Here is a 21,924-nt window from a genome sequence, read left to right on the forward strand (position 1 = left end):
GGTTACTAAACTAACAGTAAGTTTACATATAGGTCATTCAGCTTCAAAAAGTTACAAAATGGTCATTACATTATTTGAAACTTTCTATTTTACATTTCAAATTTTTTAATGAAATAATTTTGAATGTTATGAATCTATGAACTAAAATTAAATAGCTTTCTTCTCTAATCTCCAACATTGATTGTCAAATGGGCTTGAATTTAAGGAATGTTATTCTACTTGTTGATGAGTATTGATCCACCATACTAATTGTTGAATTCTCATTTGGAGCTCATTAAAAGAATTTCTTTTAAATAAAAACTTAACATTCTAGTGACTTAGTTAAAAACTTTCAAATAATTTAGTGACTATTTTATAACTTTTTGAAGTTGAGTGACTAAAATATAAAATTATTAATAGTTTAGTGACCTTGAGTGTAGTTTACCCAATTGTTTATTTAGCTTTTCTTTCCCCAGTTTGATCGGACAACTTTAATTGAGAAAACGATGTCGTATGAGGGTTTGCTTGAATCCTTCGCATTTCATTATTCTGTTTTTTTCATTTTCATTTTTACGATAACAGTAAAACACACTGACCTCAGAAAGAGTACCCAAAAGAAAAACGCTGATTAAGGAAGGATTTCTAGGGTTTTTTTTTTCCGTATCAGTAAGCGATGGCAATGGCTGCTCTCAGACGCGAAGGGAGGCGTTTCGCCCCTCTGATCTCTCCCCGTCCAATTTCTGCTGTCCGATCCTCTCCTATCGTTCCCACTCACGAGTACCGATCTCATTTTCTCGATCTCTCACCACATCATCTCTCATACATTTTCATCGCATTTATCCTTTATCTTGATTTCTGGTTCTATGATTAGAAAATCAGGCAAAAACAAACTGCTTTGATTTTTTCCCTGTTTCCCTAATTTCTTTCCTGATAACCAAATGGAAGATATTCTATTTCGCGTCTGGGAGTGATTCAGTTTTCACTGTTCCGAGCGAATAAAATTTTGCATAATGTACTTTTTGAGTTTTTTGCCCTTCTAATTTTGTGTATATTTTCCCCCATTTGCTTAAAAAATGAACTTTTTTTAAAGTAAGTATGGTTTCATTTATCTGTAATTAAATTAATGGTTTACGTTTTCTGGAGATGGTTTCTTTTTTTTTTTTTGCGATGAAATACGTATCTGAAATAAAGCTTAAACAGTTGGTAGTGGCGTTTTCAATTATTCGATTTCCCTGAAGAATGGACAAAGATGAAAATATCAAAATTTTGATTGAACCTTGTAAGATTAATAATGAAATTCATATGTTCGGGTTTTTTATGTGATGTGAAGTACTAAATAAATTAATTTGGATGACAGATATGAGGGTCCGATTGGTGTTCGTTATATTTCAACTCAAGTCGGTAAGATATGTTTTATTTTCTCTTTGTTTTTTTATATGATGTTATACATACTTGCTTGTTGCCTTTTCTTTTACAGTCCGGGTTCTTTTTGAAGGTTGTACTTGTAACTTGAGTGGTGATCTATTATTTTGATAAATTATTTATGCAGTTAGAAACCGGATGAAGAGTGTTAAGAATATTCAGAAAATTACAAAGGCTATGAAGATGGTTGCTGCCTCAAAGTTGAGAGCAGTTCAAACTAAAGCTGAGAATTCCCGAGGCCTCTGGCAGCCATTTACTGCACTTCTTGGTGATCTTCCCAGTATGTCCACTAACAAGCCTCTGATATGTACCCTTTGCTGAACAAACTCGATTAAAGTTGGTTGTGTTCTCATTGCATTTTGCCTAATGTTTTTTATCAAGTTGTTTACTGCTAGTTTGTTCTCTGCTCCATTTATGTTGAGCTGGTGCTCATGTTCTGAATTGTATGGGGCAGTGGCTTAGTTTTTCATTCTACCTTCTCTATCTAGAAGGTTTACACAAATGTAACTTTTATATTTGATTGATGACTGAACAATTTTGGCAGACTAGCTGCCTTTTAAAAATTCCTCCCTAGTTCGTAGTGTAGTTTTGAAAATTAGGTGAATATATTCTCATAAAATCATGAATATGTTTGTATGCACTTGTTTGTTTAAAGAGGCTCTGATTAGTTATGACATTGATTCCCTATCAATAATTTCTAGCTTGATCAGTTAATGACTATTATTATCTCGATCAATGATACCTATGCATAGTAGTGAGTATAACTGAAGTTTTAGAAAACTGGATGCTAAATATATACTCCCCATCTAAAAGGTGCTACGTTAGTTGGATTTGAGTGAGTTTCCGATATGGGTGTTCAATATGGGTATATTCAATTTGTTAAAAAGATTTTCCATGTATATGTAGTGTTCTTGGAGGGTCATATCCCTCTATACCCATGTCTGAAAATGTGTTGGACATAGGTTTCAGACATGGTTTCCTCAAGAAAAATGAAAAGTCAGAGCAACATAGAATGGGGAAGTGTTTTAGTTTTAACCTGTTAATTAACCATTAATAACATGCTTTTGAAAGATACCGCCCCAGCTTAATAAGTATACTAGTAGAGTAGTCTCCTGTAGAGAAAGAAGATTAGATAGGCGAAGGGGAACAAAGCTATTTATTCTCTAGAATCTTAAGATAAATCTATCTATTATCATTAGCTCTTTCAGAGAAATACCTATAGATTACTGGTAGGAATGGAACAGAACTCCCAGAAAGGAAAACTTCCACTGCCCCAGCTTTTGACCTTGACCTAACCCTTTAACAACCTAGACCTAGCTATTAACCTGTGCCTGCCCTAGCCATCTTTGATCTAGCTGGCTTGAGAAAATGGAGAAATAAAATCCCAGACTACCTCAAAGCGGGACCACCCACGGGACTTCACACCAGGAAGCACTCGGCGGCTGTAATGTAAACATTTATGTATACGTAGAAGGGGGATAAAAATCGTCCTATCCTAATAAAAAGTAAACTCCTCCCCCAACAGATCGAGTTATCTCATCCCTTGCGTGACCCCCTTGGGGACCAGATACTCAGACCTAGGCAGGCAGGAAACACACTCCCTCTTCCAAAGTTGAGCTTTTTCCTTTTTAAGAAAAGCATAAGGGGACTGCTCATAAGAGGACTGAGCCTAGCCAAATTAAATTACTCACTGGTAAAAGGCACTTATACTCCATGAGATGTCCTGGCTGTAACAGATTAAGAGATTGCATAAGGTTATAGGGTCTTTGCCTGTCTACTATATTGTTTTATCCTTATGCAGTTCTGCTATATTGTTTAATGATATTTTACAGTTTTACTTATATCAAATGTATCTTCTTCTTTTTTTCTTGTCAGCCTCATTTTATTAATATATCTTGTGACATTGTTAGGTGTTGATGTCAAGAAGAACGTTGTTGTAACCATCTCTTCTGACAAAGGTCTCTGTGGTGGAATTAACTCTACATCAGTCAAGATAAGCAAAGGGATCTATAAGTTGAACTCTGGTATATCTCCAAAGGAACTCGTAATTTCTTTTTTTTTTATCTATTTCCCCCCTTATTTGGTGCATTTTGGGTTCTTCTTATGAGTTAAATATCTTTATTTCTGTAGGCCCTGAAAAAGAAACAAAATATGTAATTCTGGGAGAGAAGGCAAAGGCTCAATTGATTCGTGACTCAAAGAAGGACATTGAGTTGATCATAACTGAGCTGCAGAAGAATCCTTTGAGCTACACTCAGGTCTGTTTCTGTGCTTTCATTTGCATTCGGCAGTTCCCAAATGGAAGAACCTTTAGTACAAGTTGAAAATTTGATTGCTGTAATGAATGCTCGATTCATTCATTAAGGCCTTCTGTTGGTCATGCAGGAACAGGATATTTAGACCTAATATCTTATGTTTCAGTAAATGCACTAGTTGTTGACTGTTTCCTTGTGATTTAGTCCAGAAGGTGCCAAATTGAGATAATCTGGTCATATGATTGGCAAGAACCTGTAATTATAGAGTTTAGTGTGATAATTGAAGATAATTAAGGTTTGTTGGTATAAAAAAACAAGGCTTCTTTTTTATGGAAAAAATACAAATAAAGGTTCAATCTACCTGCTGGCCTGGGATGCGAATAATATACACTACAGTAATATAAGGTAGCTTTGAAGTTTGGAGGACAGATGCTGATCCTAGATCTCATTTTTCACAATGAACGCCTTAATAGCCTCTCATATAGGGTTAGCAATTTCTTCACCCAAGCCAAAGCAAATTCTTATATAATTGTTCTTTATCAGTTAAATGAGCTAATGTTTACGTTAGCTTTTCAACTATTGTCCTCTCACTCTGAGTTGATCTCTGAAGTAGGAGCTATTAAAATTGATTGACTGGAGTTGTAAATTAAAGGAAAACATAATAATGGAAGGAAACCTTAAATAGACCTTTTGTATCAAATTCTAGACCAAGGGAAACATAACATTAACACAAACTGATATCAGTTCTAGCTTAAATAGTACTCCAATCATCTAACATAATAAAGACGGCAATTCCAAATTTTCTTGAGGTTTAATCTTGACTTTCTTCAATCTACTTTTGTGGAATCACCTTGTCTTTGATAAATATCGGTCTTCTTTTCAGTACTGTAGATTTCAATTGATTATCTTAACATCTCTTGGATGGACTGGAATTTTCTGATGGAGATGAATTTCCATTTTATGGACCTTTTCTATTTCTTTTCACCATACTTACAAATATTTGCACATTCAGGTCTCTGTTCTTGCTGATGAGATCTTAAAGAATGTGGAGTATGATGCGTTGAGGATTGTCTTCAACAAGTTTCACTCAGTAGTCTCATTTGTGCCGACAGTCTCAACTGTATTATCACCTGAAGTGAGTAAATCTTTCAGATTGATAGTTATTTTAACCCTGGTTAGTTGCTGCTCTGGTTATTCTCTGTTTTTCTTTTTAATTTGGTGTTTATTTGTATAGATTGTTGAAAGGGAATCTGAATCTGGGGGAAAGCTTGGTGAACTAGACTCCTATGAAGTTGAGGGTGGTGAGACAAAGGGTGAAATACTTCAAAATCTGGCTGAGTTCCAGTTCTCTTGTGTAAGTCCCTGCTGTTTGAAAGAAATGTCCTTATTTCTTGTTATTCTGCATGAAAGTCATACCATGAAGGCATGAACTACAGGACTAAATAAATGAACCCTATGTTTCAAAATTTTGAATTTAATTGATACCCTAGGTCATCGAGAGTTGTTTTTTGGTGACAAGATCAATACAAATGATTCCTATTATTTCAGAGATAAAAATAAAAGCATAATTGGTTATGTTCCTATGGTTTTTATAGAGCTCTATGTTTCCTTGTTGCTAATTCTTCTGGCCAGTGTTGCCGTGGCAAAACCTTTACCATCTCTTTGTCTAAGGAATCTGGATGAACAAGTACTAACAGTTGCAATTTAATCCGTCATCTTGAGTATGCATAAACCAACTTATCTTTATACTTGAAAAATCTGTCAAAAGAAAAGTACAATTAATGTTGTCTTTATTTTTGTCATTTTCCATATCTACTGGAATGTGCTATAGTCTCTGTAATTTGCCATCTAAGCATTCTTGTATTTCCCCCAGGTCATGTTCAATGCGGTTTTGGAGAATGCTTGTAGTGAGCAAGGAGCAAGGATGTCTGCTATGGATAGCTCAAGCAGAAACGCCGGCGACATGCTTGATCGCCTGACTCTTACATATAACAGGTCTCATGCCTCCCTCGTTTTCATATACATTAACTTTCATATGAATTGATTTATACACTTCATTAGTATTCTGTTGTCACTTATGTTGCATGGAACCACATTTGTTTTACCTTTTATTCCTTTTTCATAGCTGAAGTAGATTGTTTTTTTGGTCATATTTGTGTTTCAGAACCCGTCAAGCTTCAATCACCACGGAGTTGATTGAGATTATATCTGGAGCATCGGCACTGGAAGGTTAATTTCAAATATTTTTCACTGCTAGATTTTTCCAGACAGTAATGAAATAAAATGTCAGTGCACTGTTTTTTTTTTCTCTATACTTAATTTTTGAGTGTTTTGCTGAGGCTCTTCAATAATCTCCCCCAGTATTAAATCTTCATTTCTGGGAATTAAAATTACTTTTTTCGATGGTTTCAACTAGCCTTTTGGTTCATGCAACACTGAAAATTCAATGATATTGGAAGGATATATTCTGCTTTTTTTTTCCCCCTCTATAAAATATTCACTTAGCTTTCTCTTGTTTTATTTTGGTATTTTTCCAAACTCAATTGTAAATGACAATACTCCTCATTTTTTCTAGTACCTATGAAAATAGCATGTGACTCAAAAAAAATTGAAAAAATTAAACACATATATCCGGTACTTATTTAATCATCGAACAGGAAAAAATATATAATACAAATATGTACAATAACTGAATTACATGAAAAATAATATGAATGCAATAAGAGTGTATGATTTGTTTGTGTTTAAATTTATATAAATAAATGTCTTGAAAATATTATTATGATAAATAAAAAATATATAAATACATGAATTGTCAATTCTACGATATAGATATTCAGGTTGATGTGTATTATAAATTAATAAGACTATTGGGTATATAAAAATGTAAACTATTTTGCATATTTGAAAATTTTCATTTTCATTCCTTTTCCTTAACGTAATAATTTTCTAGGTTATGTTGCAAAAAGAATATATTCATATTGAGGGTAGAAATAAAAAGCCAAGAAAACAAACCCCATAAAGATGGAAATCAGCTAATAATTCTCCTTGTGAAACACAAATATTGTGTTGGTTTTGGTGGAGAATTTGGTGCACAACTTCTCCAACTCTCTGGCCAACGTCATTGGTCCACAGTAGAAAACCCCTGTCCAAACACCAAACACCCCAACTTTCTCAGCAGTTGATTGATATATATATAAAACAGTAATCCACGTTGTTACCTACACATACACTAAAGATGTCTCGGAAATGTACAAATATTCGATACTCACATAAAAATTTACAGGTAGCATAGATGGTTACATAGCTTGTATTCAAACCTAAGATAGTGAAAGTTGAGGTTTTCTTACCAATCCTTGCCCCTCTGTGTCTTCTAGCTAATTTTGAGAAGATGTTGAACCAATTTGGTCGTCCAAATTGTGTGCGTACCTGCAATATCTCATCACTTTTAAATTACAAAATTTTATTTCCATATTCGCATCAAAAAATATTTCATGTTTTTGATTACATCAACCTAATAAATTTACTTATCATATAATAATTCAAGATTTTTATTATAAATAACACAATATTAATTGACTAACATGACACAATTACACAATATGAATACAATAAAAAGTAACTAATGCATGAACATGTCAAAATCTATATAACATAAATTATAAACATGTCAAAATCTACATAACTATCGCATAGAAACACGATATGAACCTAGTTTAATTGAGTTCATACTCACCGGGGTTCGAGAGACAATGTCAATTCCATACTTGGCTTGATACAGAGATTGAATAATGGTGATTAAAGCCGACCGAGCATCACCCTCTTGATATACACTGGTTAGGAAATTGAATACCTCTACAACAGCCTAAATAAATAGATTTTCTATCAAACGCAGTTTAAGCATAATAACTAGGATTGCTTCTAAGTAAAATATTTCCTTTTGTTTCTGAATTTGTTATCATTAACATTTGGGACAGGGTAAAGACAATAAATAAGAAAATTGGATCGGAAGTTAAACTGGAATGACTTCTGAATCATCAGTTCAATCAGTCTAACGAATTATCTAATTAACAATATGTATTTGGATTAATGATATGATCTTTAATAGCTGACCCAGGGATTAAAGGTTAAAATTTTTACAGATTGAATCAGTTTTCTACTATTTTATCGGATTTCTCCTTTTTAAAGATGTATGAGATCGTATAGACCACTGGTCATCTACTGAATAAGTTCAATTGACCGGTTCAATCTGGTTTTTTCAATGATATATAAAGAAGTAACAAGGATACTATTGAGACTAGAGATTAACCTGCTTTTGGTTTGTGTCTGCTATTTCCTTCATGACATCCGTGAACCAATTAAAAGAGCTTTGTTCTCTTGTAACCCAATAAAGATAAGCTTTTAATGGAATTTTCTCAAGGCTGCCTTCTCCACAAGCTGCCTACATTATGTTCAAAACACTTGCAGTCAATCTAAGAATGAGAATTTATTTGCTATGTTGCTTAGAAGTTAGACCCTTTGTATTTTCAAAACTGTGTGTTTGACACTTTTAGTCATGTTCGGAAATGTATGAAAAAGTTTAGATCAGTGTCAAACACATATCAGTATTCAACACTCAATTCAAGTCTGAATAACATAGTCCACTTGAATTAAATTTCATAAGAACTTATTGAAGAACACAGGAAGATGAAGTTATTACATGATTACTGGAGGACTTTTTGAGGCGGGTAGCAATATCTTTGAGGATGCTAATGAAAGGAGTGATTCCTATGCCAAGACCAACCATTACCACAATATCATACTTGATGTGGTCTTGAGAAGAAGCACCATAAGGTCCATCGATATATATTTTTGGATACTGCTTTAGTCCTGTTAGTATTGCCTGAAAAAAAAAAGTGAAGTTCATTTCATTATTGCTCTTCATTTTGTCCGAAGTATTTATGTTTGAATATTTATTTGACACATATTTGGATATGATTTAAAGATGTATTCCTTCAAAAGTTCTTCAAATACATGAAAAAAATTAGATATATCCATATTGAACATACATCTGTATTCGATGTTTGCTCTTGAGTCCAAATAATAGATTGGTTCAGATTCGGCTCTTCATTTTTCTTAAAATAATTAACTAAATAATGGTAGAAGATAAATTTTTCAAGGGACTCATCAAATATACGAGAAGAAAAACCTAGAAGGGATTGAATATACCTAAACCAGACATATAATTATATTTGACATTTATACCCAAATCTGAATATATATACACATTTACCTCCTCGAAGAGACTGTATAGCTGACAGCTCCAGTCCCCAAGAGTTTTGATATGCACACTCAAGTAATCATCTTCTGGTCCACAAGTTAGGGAGAATGGATGCCTGAGGACCAAAAGTAGTAGTATAATATCATTGAGAGGGGTAAACAATAAAAAAAAATTGAAATGTTATTCAACAAGTTAGCCATTGCCAATTGATTGAAGCAATTAAATTCGGTTTACTTAGTTTTCAAATTTTTAAAATTGAAACTGAACCAACCGAATATTAATCTCTACATTTGAAACATCTAGCTTAGGTTGTAAAATATTATTACAGCATGCATCATCAAGTACTTTACCATTCAAAGGGTGAAATTTGAGGACATTGGATGAAAATATACATGCCACTTTTGTGCCTAAAACCTTTTGGTTTTTGCAGTTTGAGAGACAACACCTTTCCTGGATATAAGCTTACCTGCCATTGCAATTCAGAAACACCAAAATGGATTTTATGAAAGTAATAATTCTTCTCTTTGCATCTAATAATTGTTAAAGAAAATTGAGCAAAAAAAAAAGTTCTATAGAAACTATATACCTTCAAGATTTCCACTTCAGAAAACCCTGATCTTATAGCTCGAATTATCCTCTCTCCAGCATATAATAAAACCGGTATGGCGATGTACATCCATGTCTACAAAACAACGTTCTTAGCATCACAACTCATGTCATAGTTAATCAAATACAATTTCGGAATTACAGGGATTCAATGCTATGAGATTATACTTCCTATGTACTCAAACTCGGGTGTATATTTGGAGGTCTTTGGAAGATCATACATGTCATAGGTGTCAAACACAAGTACTCTAAGAATAATGAAGAGTCGAAACAAGATAGCATACTTCACTAACTGACTGCTTAGCTACCCTCTCTCTTGCAATCAATTTTCCTAGGCTTCTAACTGTATTACTCGAACACGGATGCCAGTGATATGATGATTATATGCTTGGCACAGTATATTTAATAATTTTTTCAAGGTTTTCATGTACTTTTAGAATCTTTGGAGGATTATGTCTGCATACCCATGTCAAGATCATATATATCGGATATAGATATGGGACATGGATGCTTCAAAGTTGACAAGAAGTTGCTATATTTAGGACAGCAATGATTTAGGGTGAGCATAACATTTGCTATATATTATAATAATGTTATAAAATCAGGACATTCTATTGCTTACCGTTTTTTCAACTAAATTATCTGTGAGGAAGAGGAACATTGAGTGAACAATGAGCAAAGCATAAACCGGAACAAACAGATGGTGGGAGTACCAAAACGTATTGTATCCGGTGACCTTTCTGACGGATCTCGGAAGGGACGGAGACTGGCGACGAGGCCACTTGGTGGCTAATGGAAATGCTATCATCATTAACACCACCATAGCAATCCCTGATGCAACCTCAGTTGTGGACAATATCTGGAAATATGATGGTTGCTGATACCCAAAGTTAGCTGCAATAGTTTGTCGAAAAACAGACCGATCTGATCCACTAATTCTTGGGAAATCACAGGCCAGATGTGTGCCTCCATGGAGGATAACACCAATCACTATCCCTCCTGCAATTACCTGCAAAATAATTGTTAACATCAACTTTTGCAAAATCTAAAAAGCTTTGAATAGGCAGAAACAATGACTTACTTTATGAAAGTTAATGTTGTCATTAAATGGAATAACGGAGTTAAGGCCAGGGTTGTTCCGCAGCCATGTTATTGTATTTCGACAAACAGGTAGAAGGATCAAAGCCATGTTGAATTTCAAGGTCTCAGCAGCTCCCTTTGCAGTGGATAAACAATAACCCATCACTTGAAAGGCTGCTCGATGACTGTATTGGATGAATTTCCACGTGAAAAGAGCAAAGCAAATCATCAACCACAACCCAATAATCCATGCTCGTCTCCAATATGAACGAAACAATATCTCCGCCTTTGATATTGGCTCTTGCTGTTGACCATGATTCTTTTTATATGAAATCGTTGATGAGCCTTTTGGTAAGATTGCTTTGCAAAGTGCTTCAAATTCCGATGCCTGCAAAAATCAATACTTAAATCATAATGTTCTTGTGTGATATGGTTAACTTTGTAATGCCTAAAGTTGATATTGTGAATTTTTTGTATGATATCTGTATTTTCTTATAATATCTAAATTCAAATTTGTATAATTTATTTAAATTTCACTTTATTTATTATTTGTATTAAATTTAAGTATTATTATTTAAATTAAAATTAAATATAAATAATAATTATTTTTAAAAAAATATTAAAAAGTATAATAAATAATGAATTTGAATTCAAATTTATATATCCATATTCATTTAAAATGAAATCGAGTAATAGATATATGACATTTAATATATACATCTACTCTAAATTTATTGTAGAGATTAATTATAATATTCACACTTCAGTATTACTCATAGTACCTTAATATGCAATAATGAATCAAATATTTGCAACTATATTCCAAATAATATAGTACACAAGTTTCACTCAAGTTGACCTAATCGAATTACCCATTGAAATCTGAAGTTTCATTTGAAATTTGAGAGAATTTAAATAACTTAAAATTAGGCTTGGATGAAAAATTAAACTATTAAAAAATGGGCCAATTTAGGCTTAAATATCAAGGCTTTAGTCTAACTTGACTTGACTCATTTTTTAAATTTGTAATATATTATATAATTTATAATACATAAAAATTAAAGTTATAGTAATACGTAATATTATAATGTAAACATTAAAAAATATGTTAAGTTGTCTATAATTAAACTTTTAATAAATGAAAAACTAAAATTATTAAATATCTAACTAAAAAGTAGTTTATATATATATGTATGTTAAATTAAAAAACAATATAAATAACTTAAAACAGACTTGAGTTTACCGTTTACAAATATAAGTGAACATTGATAAATTTTATAATTCATATTTCAGGCCGAACAAAAACTAGGACAAATATAAAAATATTAACATTACAGACAAACTCAATTCGACCTGTCTCAAACATTTCTACTCCTCAATAAATAACATAAATTTGCATTTTACCATATATAATAACTTAAAAAGCATATATAAGGATTGCATTTTACATAATTATTACTAACTAATTTTTAATAAAATATTAAATTATTACTATTTAGTTACTAATAAAGTCATTTCGAGTAAATTAAATATTCATAATTAAATTAATATATAATATTATTTTTAAATAATTTAAGAAATAACCAAAATTTTAGTACAAAAATATAATAATCTCAAATATCTACTATATATTTTTTAACTTCAAGTGTTACGTATTAGAATAAATAGGGTAAATTAAAACTTTAGAATCTATATTAATAAATAAAATTTAATTGTTACTAATTAATTTTGATAAAATAAAGCTCATATAATTTCTATTTAGTTTCTAATAAAGTCATTTCGCATCCAATGTTTAGAAATTTTAAATAATTTATGAATTTACCAATATTTTAGTACAAAAATCCAATTAATTTAAGAACTAACCAAAATATGTATATTATATATTGGAGATTAATAGTATATAAATACAGGTAACTTAGAATTTTGCAAATAAGAAATAAAATTTAAATTACTATTTAATTACTAATCAAACTTTAAACGTTAAACTACTTTTCTAAAAAATCATTAAGTTAAATCACTTTTAGGGTATTAATTTGATAATTTATCTCACTTTAAGATTTAATTATTTTTTTGGTTCAAGTCGTGCTTTGTAATTGTAATTAATTTTTACATTAGGGTATGAACTTTTATTTATTCAAACTAGGTCCTAAATTTGAAAATTTAAGTTCAATGTGAGAATAATTGTTAAGTTCAAGTCCTAATGTGGTAATAATTGCCTAAAGTCCGGACTTCAATATGTGAACAATTGACAAATTCAAGACTTAAAAAAAAATTTAAACCCTAATATAAAAAGGTTAAAGCCATAGGAGTAGTTATAAAATAAAGCTTGAAGTACTAATTAATAATAGCTAATGGAACAGTTATGGACGGGGATGATAAAATTTAACAAAAGATAATATAAATTAAATCAAAATTACAATACAATTTAAAATTATGGGGCTATCACATTGTGTTACTTATATTTCCATATTATGAGTTATTAAACATGGTTTACATATATTTGCATATTTTATTATTAATAATCTGAGATGAAAATGAAATACCTGGATATAGCCTCGATGTTGAAGGTCAAGGGCTTCCATGATTAAAGCAGCGTATTCTTCGGCTTCCTTCTTTTTTATTGCCAATTTATTTATAGGTGAAATTAACGAGATAACCTATACAATTTGTGTTAGAAGATTTTACTCTTTTTTCTTTTTGTTAAATAAATCGCTGTAAATTTATGAAAATACAAGAAAAGAAATAAAGAAAAAAATTAGTACATTCACCTGCTTCATCTCCCTCTCATCAATTCTTCCATCCATATTTCTATCACAGCTGAGGAAAATTACCAAAAACCAATTATATCACTGTTATTCAGAAGGAATAATTTAAATATATAATGATAAAGGAGGGGGTAATTACAGGTCAAAGAATAAAAGAATCCTAGAATCCAACCAAGGATCGGTCATGCGACACCAATAACTGTGAAGTTCACTTTTGGTGATATCCCTTTTCCAATCTCTTCTTCCTCCTCTCATTGCTCTTAACACCTCTTCTCCAAATTCCGCCGTTTCCCTCATTCCTGCATCACATTTTCAACCCATACTTAATGTGCACTGAAATTATTCTTTAATTAAAACCCTTTTTAAATTAAACTGAATATACTACGGCCAAATCAATTTCATTTTTCCTTTTTAAATTATAAGATGAAAATGTGTAGTCTTAAAATTCGGTGAAATGCATAAAAACAAAAAAGAATATAAGAAAAAGGCCAAAGCATGCTTATTTGCCGCCGGCCTTTCACATGCACTTTTTTTACGTGTCGCTATGAGAGCTAGCAAGTAGCTCTGAGCGTCAACCTTTTCATGTTTTTTTTTCCTCACCTATGCAAGAACCAAAATCCGACCATTTCACAACCTCTTGATGCCCATTTCGGCCGCCTTTAACGGTGGCCAGCTGGTTGAATCGGTTGACTACGTTCCCCCACTCGTTCCCTTCTGCGTCGACGAACCTCAGCCGTTCGCCGTCGTGAGACCAGCCGCCTAACGATAACATCCCTCCACTCTCCGACATACGGAGGGGGCGGAACGGCGGTGATTCGGCGGTTTGTTGAAGCGGAGAGAAGGGATGAGGGACAACGCTAGCACTACAAGAAGAAGAGGAAGAGGAATAGGAAGAAGAAGAAGAAGGTGAGAGAGAGATGGCAATGGTGACTGAGTCAGAGAGAGGAGCTTCATCATCAATCTCCATTGATAGCAATGGGTTTGGTTTCTTGAGCTGAGAGGTTTGAAATGGTGTTAAATTTCCATGGTTCCTTGAAGGAAACGAAAATGAATTAGAGTGATGGAAAGAGAAGAGAAGTAATTTTCAGAAAATGGGAGGTGAAGTTGGAGTGGAATTGAGGAGGTAAGTGGGAAGAAATGGGAATCAAATATGGTTGTTAAATTAAGAACCAATTGGAGTTGGTCTAAGAATTTGTATTATTTGTGGAAAGTGTTTTGGTTTTATTGGAGTTGGGATCTGCATTTTCTCATATATATGGTTGAGTGTGGAGAATTATCTAGCAATTAAGTTTGAGTAGACGATTAACATTATACATACTACTTACTAGTTTTCTCGCTTTTTTAATATCATTTATTCAAATAAATATTTCTTAAGAATATGTTTATTTTTAGGATATCTCGATTTGAGTTGAGTGAAGATATTAACACCTATATTCTGTTGAGATCAAAGTAATTATTATAAAATGATTATAGTACTTCAAACACATATAAATGTCGAGTTTCTTGTGAAATATTTAAAATTTAAACGATAGCAATATAATTTAATTTTTAAATGTAACAATAAAATTTAATTCTAAATTCGACATTCACCATATTGAATTTTGAATAATACTTTAAAGAATAAATATAATGCAATATAAAAATAATTTAACAAAAATTTAAATAGACCTCTGACACTTGTGGGTGTCGAGTTTAATTTAAAAATCCTAGCAGAATCCTAATTTTAAAACTTATAAATACACAACCAAACTTAGTCCTATTCTACATTCTATCGTATAAGAACTCTAATTTTAAAGCCTATATAAATAGACAACCAAACTTGTTAGTATCCTCTTCTACATTCTATTGTAGCCTACATATACTTTTGTATATCCGAATTCTAATTTCCAATCATACCGTAATGGTTGTTCACTTATTGAAATCCTATGACATGTTGCCCAGAATGCAACAATATTAGAGTATTCTCTTGTAGCTTGAGCTCACAGTAATATGTGTTTAGATTTGCTTGACGATAGAATCGTTACTTAGTTAACTAATGTTGATTTTTATCACGCTAGTTGAATTGGAAAACTTACTTTTGTGTTGTCACTCATATTTGTTCTAATTGAATGATGGAGACTCGAGATCAATATGTTTCATCTCTCATGTAGCGACGCAATAATAGCCATGGAAGATGTAGTGTTGTTAGCAGCGCATCTTATAATAAGAAGTTCTAACCACAATCTAGGTGAGGTTCTTTATCGAGTGTCCAAAATCAGTACCAACCATAAGTTTGATTTCCAAAGGCACCAAATTAAAATGGAATGGTTAAAGACTTGTTTCAAGCATCTCCCAAAGAATCCAACACTTGATGATATTGATTGTAATGCTAGAGCATAGATTCTTCACTTGGTCAGAGGTGTGTTGATGTCAAAAAGTTTGATAACCTATTTCATACCATATACCTCTCATTGTTATCAAATTTTTAAACGTATGATACTTACAGTTAGGGGTTTTTCGTTTTGATATGTGTATATTAGAGAGTTATGCTACGCATGTAGAGAGTGTAGAAGTAAGTAAAAGTCAGGCCAAACCAACTAATCTATGTTTTAATTGATTTCATTTTTTTTTTGGGTTGATTCAGTTGTAAGTTGGTTTGAAAAGCCAGGTAAAACGATAAATCAAATTGATTTTGATTTTGGAAAATCAAAATCAAATTAATTAACTTTAAATATATTTTATTTTTATTTTTTAAAAATATATAAATTGAAATTCATTTCATATCCAAACTTTGACCCAATTATAACTTATCCTTAAAATCCAAAAATTAAATTAAATTAATAATGTATATATTATCAAAAAATTAAACCCAATTACTAAAATGAAATCAAAATACTAAACCGAAGTAAATTCTTCACTCTAATTTTACCCATTAACAAAACATAATTGTCTATAGAATTTGTGTTGTATTGTATTGTGTTGGACTAACTGTTACGTAGTAATTTATATGTTTTTATTTCTTAGGAAAATGTACATTAATGTGATTTAGTCGATTTTTTTGACCGAAACTCAATTTTCCGTTGTCTAGAAGGTACAAGTAGAATTCTTTGTCTAAAATCTTAAACTCTAAATGAATTCAAAATAAACAGAAAAGAAGAAGCTATATTGGGGATCTACCTGATTAAGTAACAAACAATTAAAAATAGCGAAAGAAATTGAGAAATTGTACACACAAATTTAATGTGGAGAAACCCACCAAAAGGATAAAAAACCACAAGCAAAAATAATTTTACTATAATAACAAAAGAACGAAGAGTACAAAAGATGGAGATAAAAACTAATCCCCGAAACTCGAAAACAAAGAACCCTCAAAACATAAACACAAAATTCTCCAAAAGTGTAATGGGTTCTAATCTTTAATGTGTGTTTTTCTAAGATTGTAAAAGAGCCTATTTATAGGCTAAATTCGTAGGTTAAATAATAAAATAATCTAAACTAATCAGAGTTCGACTGAAACAAATAAACATAGTTTAACTAAGAGATTATCTCTCAAATTTAACTAAAATATGAGTCATACTCAACAAATCTTCACTTTGACTCGTATTTCCACAACGCCATCCTTGTCAAAGCCCACCATGAGCCTATCTTAAACTATGCAAGGAATTAACTAAGTTGAATTTGTACTTAGAAGCGGGAAGACTTCTAGCCTTTAACTTGTGCACTACCAAATCAAAACTAACTCGGGTTTGATTTTCACGAACACAATGCCCTAACTTTTCAAAACTTGCACCCAAAAGAGAATATCTCTTCAACGAAATGATCATACATTTTTCCCTTCTATGACCTAGTTGCCTCCGCTCAAAACGAGTTGACTTAGACTCTATAACGGACGAGGGACGTCCGATTTCACTGGTCACTGTAGAACCTTCTAGAATATAAAGATTGTCAGTCTTTTTACCTTTTAACAAAATGAAAGCCCCACGATACACCTTAATGTCGCTCGACTCGATGTTGATTCTACAACCTTTCGAGTATAAAATACTCAAGGAGATGAGATTCTTTTGTAAATCAGGTACATACTTAACATCTGATAGTGTACTAGTCGTCCCATCGTGCATCCTAATTTTAACAGTACTGATATCAATTACCTTACTGGATGAATTGTTTTCCATGCGCACAACTCCACCTTCAATCGAATTGTATGTGGAGAGCCATTCTCTATCGGGACATATATGGAAAGAACATCTCGAATCTAGGATCCACTCGGATGTAAGCTCAGAGCTATCACTCGTTGACACTAACAAGAAATTATCACCGCTTTCGTCGGCCAAATTAGCATCAGCTACATTTTTCTTGTTACTCTCAGCAACGCTTTTATTTCATAGTTTATAACAATTTGCTTTGACATGACCTAACTTCTTACAATAACGACACTTTTTGTCTGATTTCTTTGATGCTACCAAAACGGAAACTTGCCTATAAGCCTTGCTATTCAAACCAAAATCATTGTCGAGTTTGTCTTTACTCAACAAATGACCATTCACATCCTCAAACAAGAGTTTGTCATTGTCATATATCAGGGTCTCCCTGAAAGACTTGTATGAAGACGGTAAAAGCACAATGATAGCATAACCTGATTTTCATCGTTAATTTTAACCTTAACATTCTTTAAATCATTCAAAAGAGTAATAAATTGACTAATGTGATCTCTAAGAAGCTCACCTTCGTTCATGTGAAACGAAAATAGACGTTGTTTCAACACTAAACGATTAGCCAAAGACTTAGTAGAATAAAGTGTTTCTAACCTTTTCTACAAGGCAGATGAGATTTTCTCCATCAATACCTCCTGCTACCCTATTCGTGAGGCACAACTGGATTGCGGACATGGCCTTTTCATCAAGCTCTTCCCATTTTGTATGATCTAGATTCTCAGGCACAACTGTAAGATCTTTTTTAAGCCGATTTGAACTAGAATTATTATCATCTGAACTTGCCACATATTGAAATTTGAGAAAACATCGAACTTCTCAAAGTCAAACCTTGTTGTTGTCATCTCTAAACGGACTAATCTACAAAAACTAAACTAGCTCTAATATCACTTGTTAAGGATCAACTCGATTAAGTAACGAATAAATAAATATAGTGAAAGAAATTGAGAAATTGAACACACAAATTTAATGTGGAAAAACCCCTTCAAAGAGGATAAAAAACTACAAGTAAATATAATTTTACTATAATGGAAAAAGAAAAAATAATATAAAAGATTGAGATAAAAACAAAACTCCGAAAATAAAAAACCTCAAAACGTAAACAAAATTTTCCAAAAGTGTTATGGATTCTAATCTTTAATGGATGTTTTTTTCTAATGTTGTAAAAAAGCCTATCTATAAACTAAATTCGTAGGTCAAATAATAATAAAATAATCTAGACTAAAACAAAGTTTAACTAAGAGATTATCTCTTAAATTTGATTTAAATGTGAGTCATTCTCAACGAGCTATTTCATATATTGTTAATAACAAAATCATCTCATAATAAGCCAAATCAATAAATTTAAAATAAATAAGAAAATTTTAAAAAATATTTTCTGTATTTAAACCAAAATATTGCCCCGATTTCATGACAAATAGGATGAAAATTTCAGATTAATATGAAAAAGAAAGCAAAATAAATTTGGAATGACACTTATTAAATTTTTGTATTATATATTTTTGTATGATAATTTTTTTGAAATTTATTTTCAGTTCATTTGAAAATAAAAAAATTATTTTATAATAAATAATATTTTATATAGATTTAATAATAATTAATATTTAATTAAAATTTAACTTTGAAGTTATATATATTATATATAAAAGTGGATATGACACATTGAAACTGGAAAAAAAACATTAAAATTAAGCAAAATTAAAACAAATATTTCATGTTTATACTATTAAAATCTTCATCTTTTATATTATAAAATATTTATTAATTTTAATATACATTTATTATTGAAATATTTGTATCACAATTTCAATAAAATATTAAAAATATTAATTAAAATTTAAGATTATTATTAATGTTAAAAATTACCATCAAAATAAAATTTTAATTTTAATATTTTACTTTTTACTTTTTTAAGTAAATATTAAATAATTTTTTTAAAATAAAAAATAATATTAATTTAATTAATAATTCATTATATGATTAAACATTGAAATTTATAATCTTTTAGATTAATATTTTAATATTTTTAAATTTAAAATATATTATTAATAAATAATATTTGACTTTATTAAGTTACTCTTAAAAAGTTATTTTCTAAAAAATGACTTAAAGTTTTCAAAAGATAAAGTCATTTTTCTAGAAAATGAGTGTATTATCTTTTTATTAATAACGGCTAGTTCTTTATTATTGTTACGGTTCAAAAGTGATTTTGAGAATGGTTGTGAAAAGAAGCGGTTTGTTAGTTTAATGTATTCTCTTTTGTTGTTAAAATGTTGATTTTAGAGATGATGTTGTGAAGTAAAAAATAAATTAACTTAAATAGTATTTAAATAACTTGATATCCTAATACATAAAATATAAAATATAAATATTTTTTAAACAATTAATATAAATTATTTATAAAGTTGAATTTAAACATATAAAACATATTAAAGAAAATTAAGATTTTTCTTATTAATTACATGCTCATTGCTAAATACTAAGTATATATTTGATTGCTAAGTATTTATTTAGTTGTAAAATAAATGTGAAAATCAATTAAATATTTTTTAGTTTGAATGAAACAAACGAGCGTATTTTGATAATTTTATATCCAAAAGCTAAAAGCTTAAAACTTATGGAAACAAAAGTGTTTTTTGATTCCAAAAGCCAATTTGAAACACAATGAAAAATAAAGTTTAAATCATTTTTCGCGAATCAAAATTTTTACAAAGTAAATACATGAATATATTAAAAAATATATATACTTTCTCATAAATCATTTTTAGTGAAAGAAATACATCTAAATATTCTTTTTTTTTTCATATTATATTTTAATAAAATATTCAAATAAATGTAGTGGGTGTTAGAATTTGAAGTTTCTGAGTTAAAATGTGTGGTTTTGATTAAATTTATTTTATTTAGTTAGTTTGAATTTAATAATTAATTGTATTATAATAGTTAAATTTAATGATAAATATTAATATAATTGTAAATATCTATTAAAAAAAAAAGAGAAATATAAATTTCGACCCAACGTTTCTTATAATCAAACCCTTCCTAATATTATTTTCCTACACGGTGGGAAATCATGAGCTGTGCTTTCTCTATAGTATAATGTTTTTTTTCTTTTATTAAAATTAGGTGTGGTTGGGGATTGGGATAGATGGATTTCAATGATTGATTTATTACTAAAAAATATAACAAATAGCAATTATCTCAAGGGGTGGTAGGTTTCGGGTTTTTAAAATAGCAGATTTTTTATTTAAATTTTTTATAATTTATTAAATTAATAATATTAAATTTATATTTTAATCTCCTTAAAAATAATAAAAATATGATTTAAATTTTTAAAAATTATAAAAATATAGTAAAAGTATATAATTTAATTTTGACCTAAAAATATTCTGAATTTAAATTACAAAATTTAAATTTAAATAATTTATTGGTATTATAAAATCCAGTCCACCCGAATTACAAAATTTTTATGTAATTAAAGACTCTGCCCATAATCCAACCATCAACGCATATAGGTGGTTTCATTTTCTTCGTTACCTTTTTTAGAACAAAATCCCCTGACCATTAAAATTCAGAGATTAAAACAAGAGATTTAGTGGTCCAATTTCTTTTTCTAATTCAAGAATTTGCGTCAACTGGAATAACTCCGTCTTGCTTCAATCTACTTGTCAAGAGTTAAACAAAGGGTTTATATTTAAGGTATATATTCACAATAGAATATATAATTTTATTTGTAAAGCTAAAAGAGGTTTTGGTTAACCTAAAATTTTTGGGTTCTTAAACCCTCTTTCTCTCAAGTTTTGTTTAATTATTCCTTCTCCTATTTTATATAAATAGTTTTATATTTATATTTGTAATATGCATGTAATTATACTATATGAAATCATTTGGTGATTTATCATATTACGATTTCAATTAAGTGTGGTTGTCGATAAAGTTACTTTACAATATTTGGTATGCTTTGAAAAGCATTGATTAAGATTTTAGGAAAGTTATATTATCAGGTATCGTTCACTAAATACTTTCTTAAAAATGTAATGATAATTTACGAATTTAACCTTATTAAATAAAAAATAATATTTATGTATTTAATTTTTATAATAAACTCTATTCTTAACAAATATTTAATAATAAAATTTAGTTGATAATTTGTAGTTTTAATTGAAAGTAAAATTGTTTCAAATTTGTCTTGCATATATATATATTAAATATAATAATGCATATATAAAATTACGGATATATAAAACTTACTTTCAAATAAATTAAAAATATTTAAAATCACGTTTGTTTTAGCTAAAAACTAACCCATAAGAATATGAAAAGAATAGTTGATTCTAGGTATTGCTCTGAGCAAAACTACATATAATTAAATC

General features: G+C 30.1%; 2 protein-coding genes across 2 annotated transcripts; one reads left to right on the top strand and one right to left on the bottom strand.

Annotated features, from left to right (window-relative positions):
* The first annotated feature begins 472 nt into the window (after positions 1 to 472).
* Positions 473 to 6,135, top strand: LOC107951225 (ATP synthase subunit gamma, mitochondrial). Its single transcript, XM_016886181.2, has 9 exons — positions 473 to 756; positions 1,337 to 1,380; positions 1,529 to 1,681; positions 3,312 to 3,425; positions 3,532 to 3,659; positions 4,669 to 4,791; positions 4,891 to 5,010; positions 5,530 to 5,651; positions 5,821 to 6,135. Exons 1-9 carry the CDS (start codon positions 653 to 655, stop codon positions 5,888 to 5,890), a joined length of 978 nt encoding a protein of 325 aa, XP_016741670.1. The 5' UTR covers positions 473 to 652; the 3' UTR covers positions 5,891 to 6,135.
* A 289-nt stretch (positions 6,136 to 6,424) lies between these two features.
* Positions 6,425 to 14,439, bottom strand: LOC107951223 (respiratory burst oxidase homolog protein A). Its single transcript, XM_016886180.2, has 14 exons — positions 13,968 to 14,439; positions 13,507 to 13,666; positions 13,371 to 13,419; positions 13,146 to 13,259; positions 10,604 to 10,990; positions 10,145 to 10,531; positions 9,503 to 9,598; positions 9,267 to 9,382; positions 8,929 to 9,031; positions 8,356 to 8,538; positions 7,966 to 8,097; positions 7,393 to 7,521; positions 7,007 to 7,085; positions 6,425 to 6,801 (listed from the first exon to the last, which is right to left on the bottom strand). Exons 1-14 carry the CDS (start codon positions 14,332 to 14,334, stop codon positions 6,692 to 6,694), a joined length of 2,412 nt encoding a protein of 803 aa, XP_016741669.2. The 5' UTR covers positions 14,335 to 14,439; the 3' UTR covers positions 6,425 to 6,691.
* Between the last annotated feature and the right edge of the window lie 7,485 nt (positions 14,440 to 21,924).

Source organism: Gossypium hirsutum, chromosome A12 (assembly GCF_007990345.1).
Source record: "Gossypium hirsutum isolate 1008001.06 chromosome A12, Gossypium_hirsutum_v2.1, whole genome shotgun sequence".
NCBI lineage: Eukaryota > Viridiplantae > Streptophyta > Magnoliopsida > Malvales > Malvaceae > Gossypium > Gossypium hirsutum.

Coding starts and splice junctions, on each gene's coding strand:
- LOC107951223 (XM_016886180.2), bottom strand. CDS start 14,334: ATGGAGATTGATGATGAAGCTCCTCTCTCTGACTCAGTCACCATTGCC. Junction 13,260..13,370: donor ATGAGAGGGAGATGAAGCAG/GTGAATGTACTA, acceptor CAAATTGTATAG/GTTATCTCGTTAATTTCACC. Junction 9,599..10,144: donor ATAATTTAGTTGAAAAAACG/GTAAGCAATAGA, acceptor GTTGTTTTGTAG/ACATGGATGTACATCGCCAT.
- LOC107951225 (XM_016886181.2), top strand. CDS start 653: ATGGCAATGGCTGCTCTCAGACGCGAAGGGAGGCGTTTCGCCCCTCTG. Junction 3,660..4,668: donor ATCCTTTGAGCTACACTCAG/GTCTGTTTCTGT, acceptor TTGCACATTCAG/GTCTCTGTTCTTGCTGATGA. Junction 5,652..5,820: donor CTGACTCTTACATATAACAG/GTCTCATGCCTC, acceptor TTTGTGTTTCAG/AACCCGTCAAGCTTCAATCA.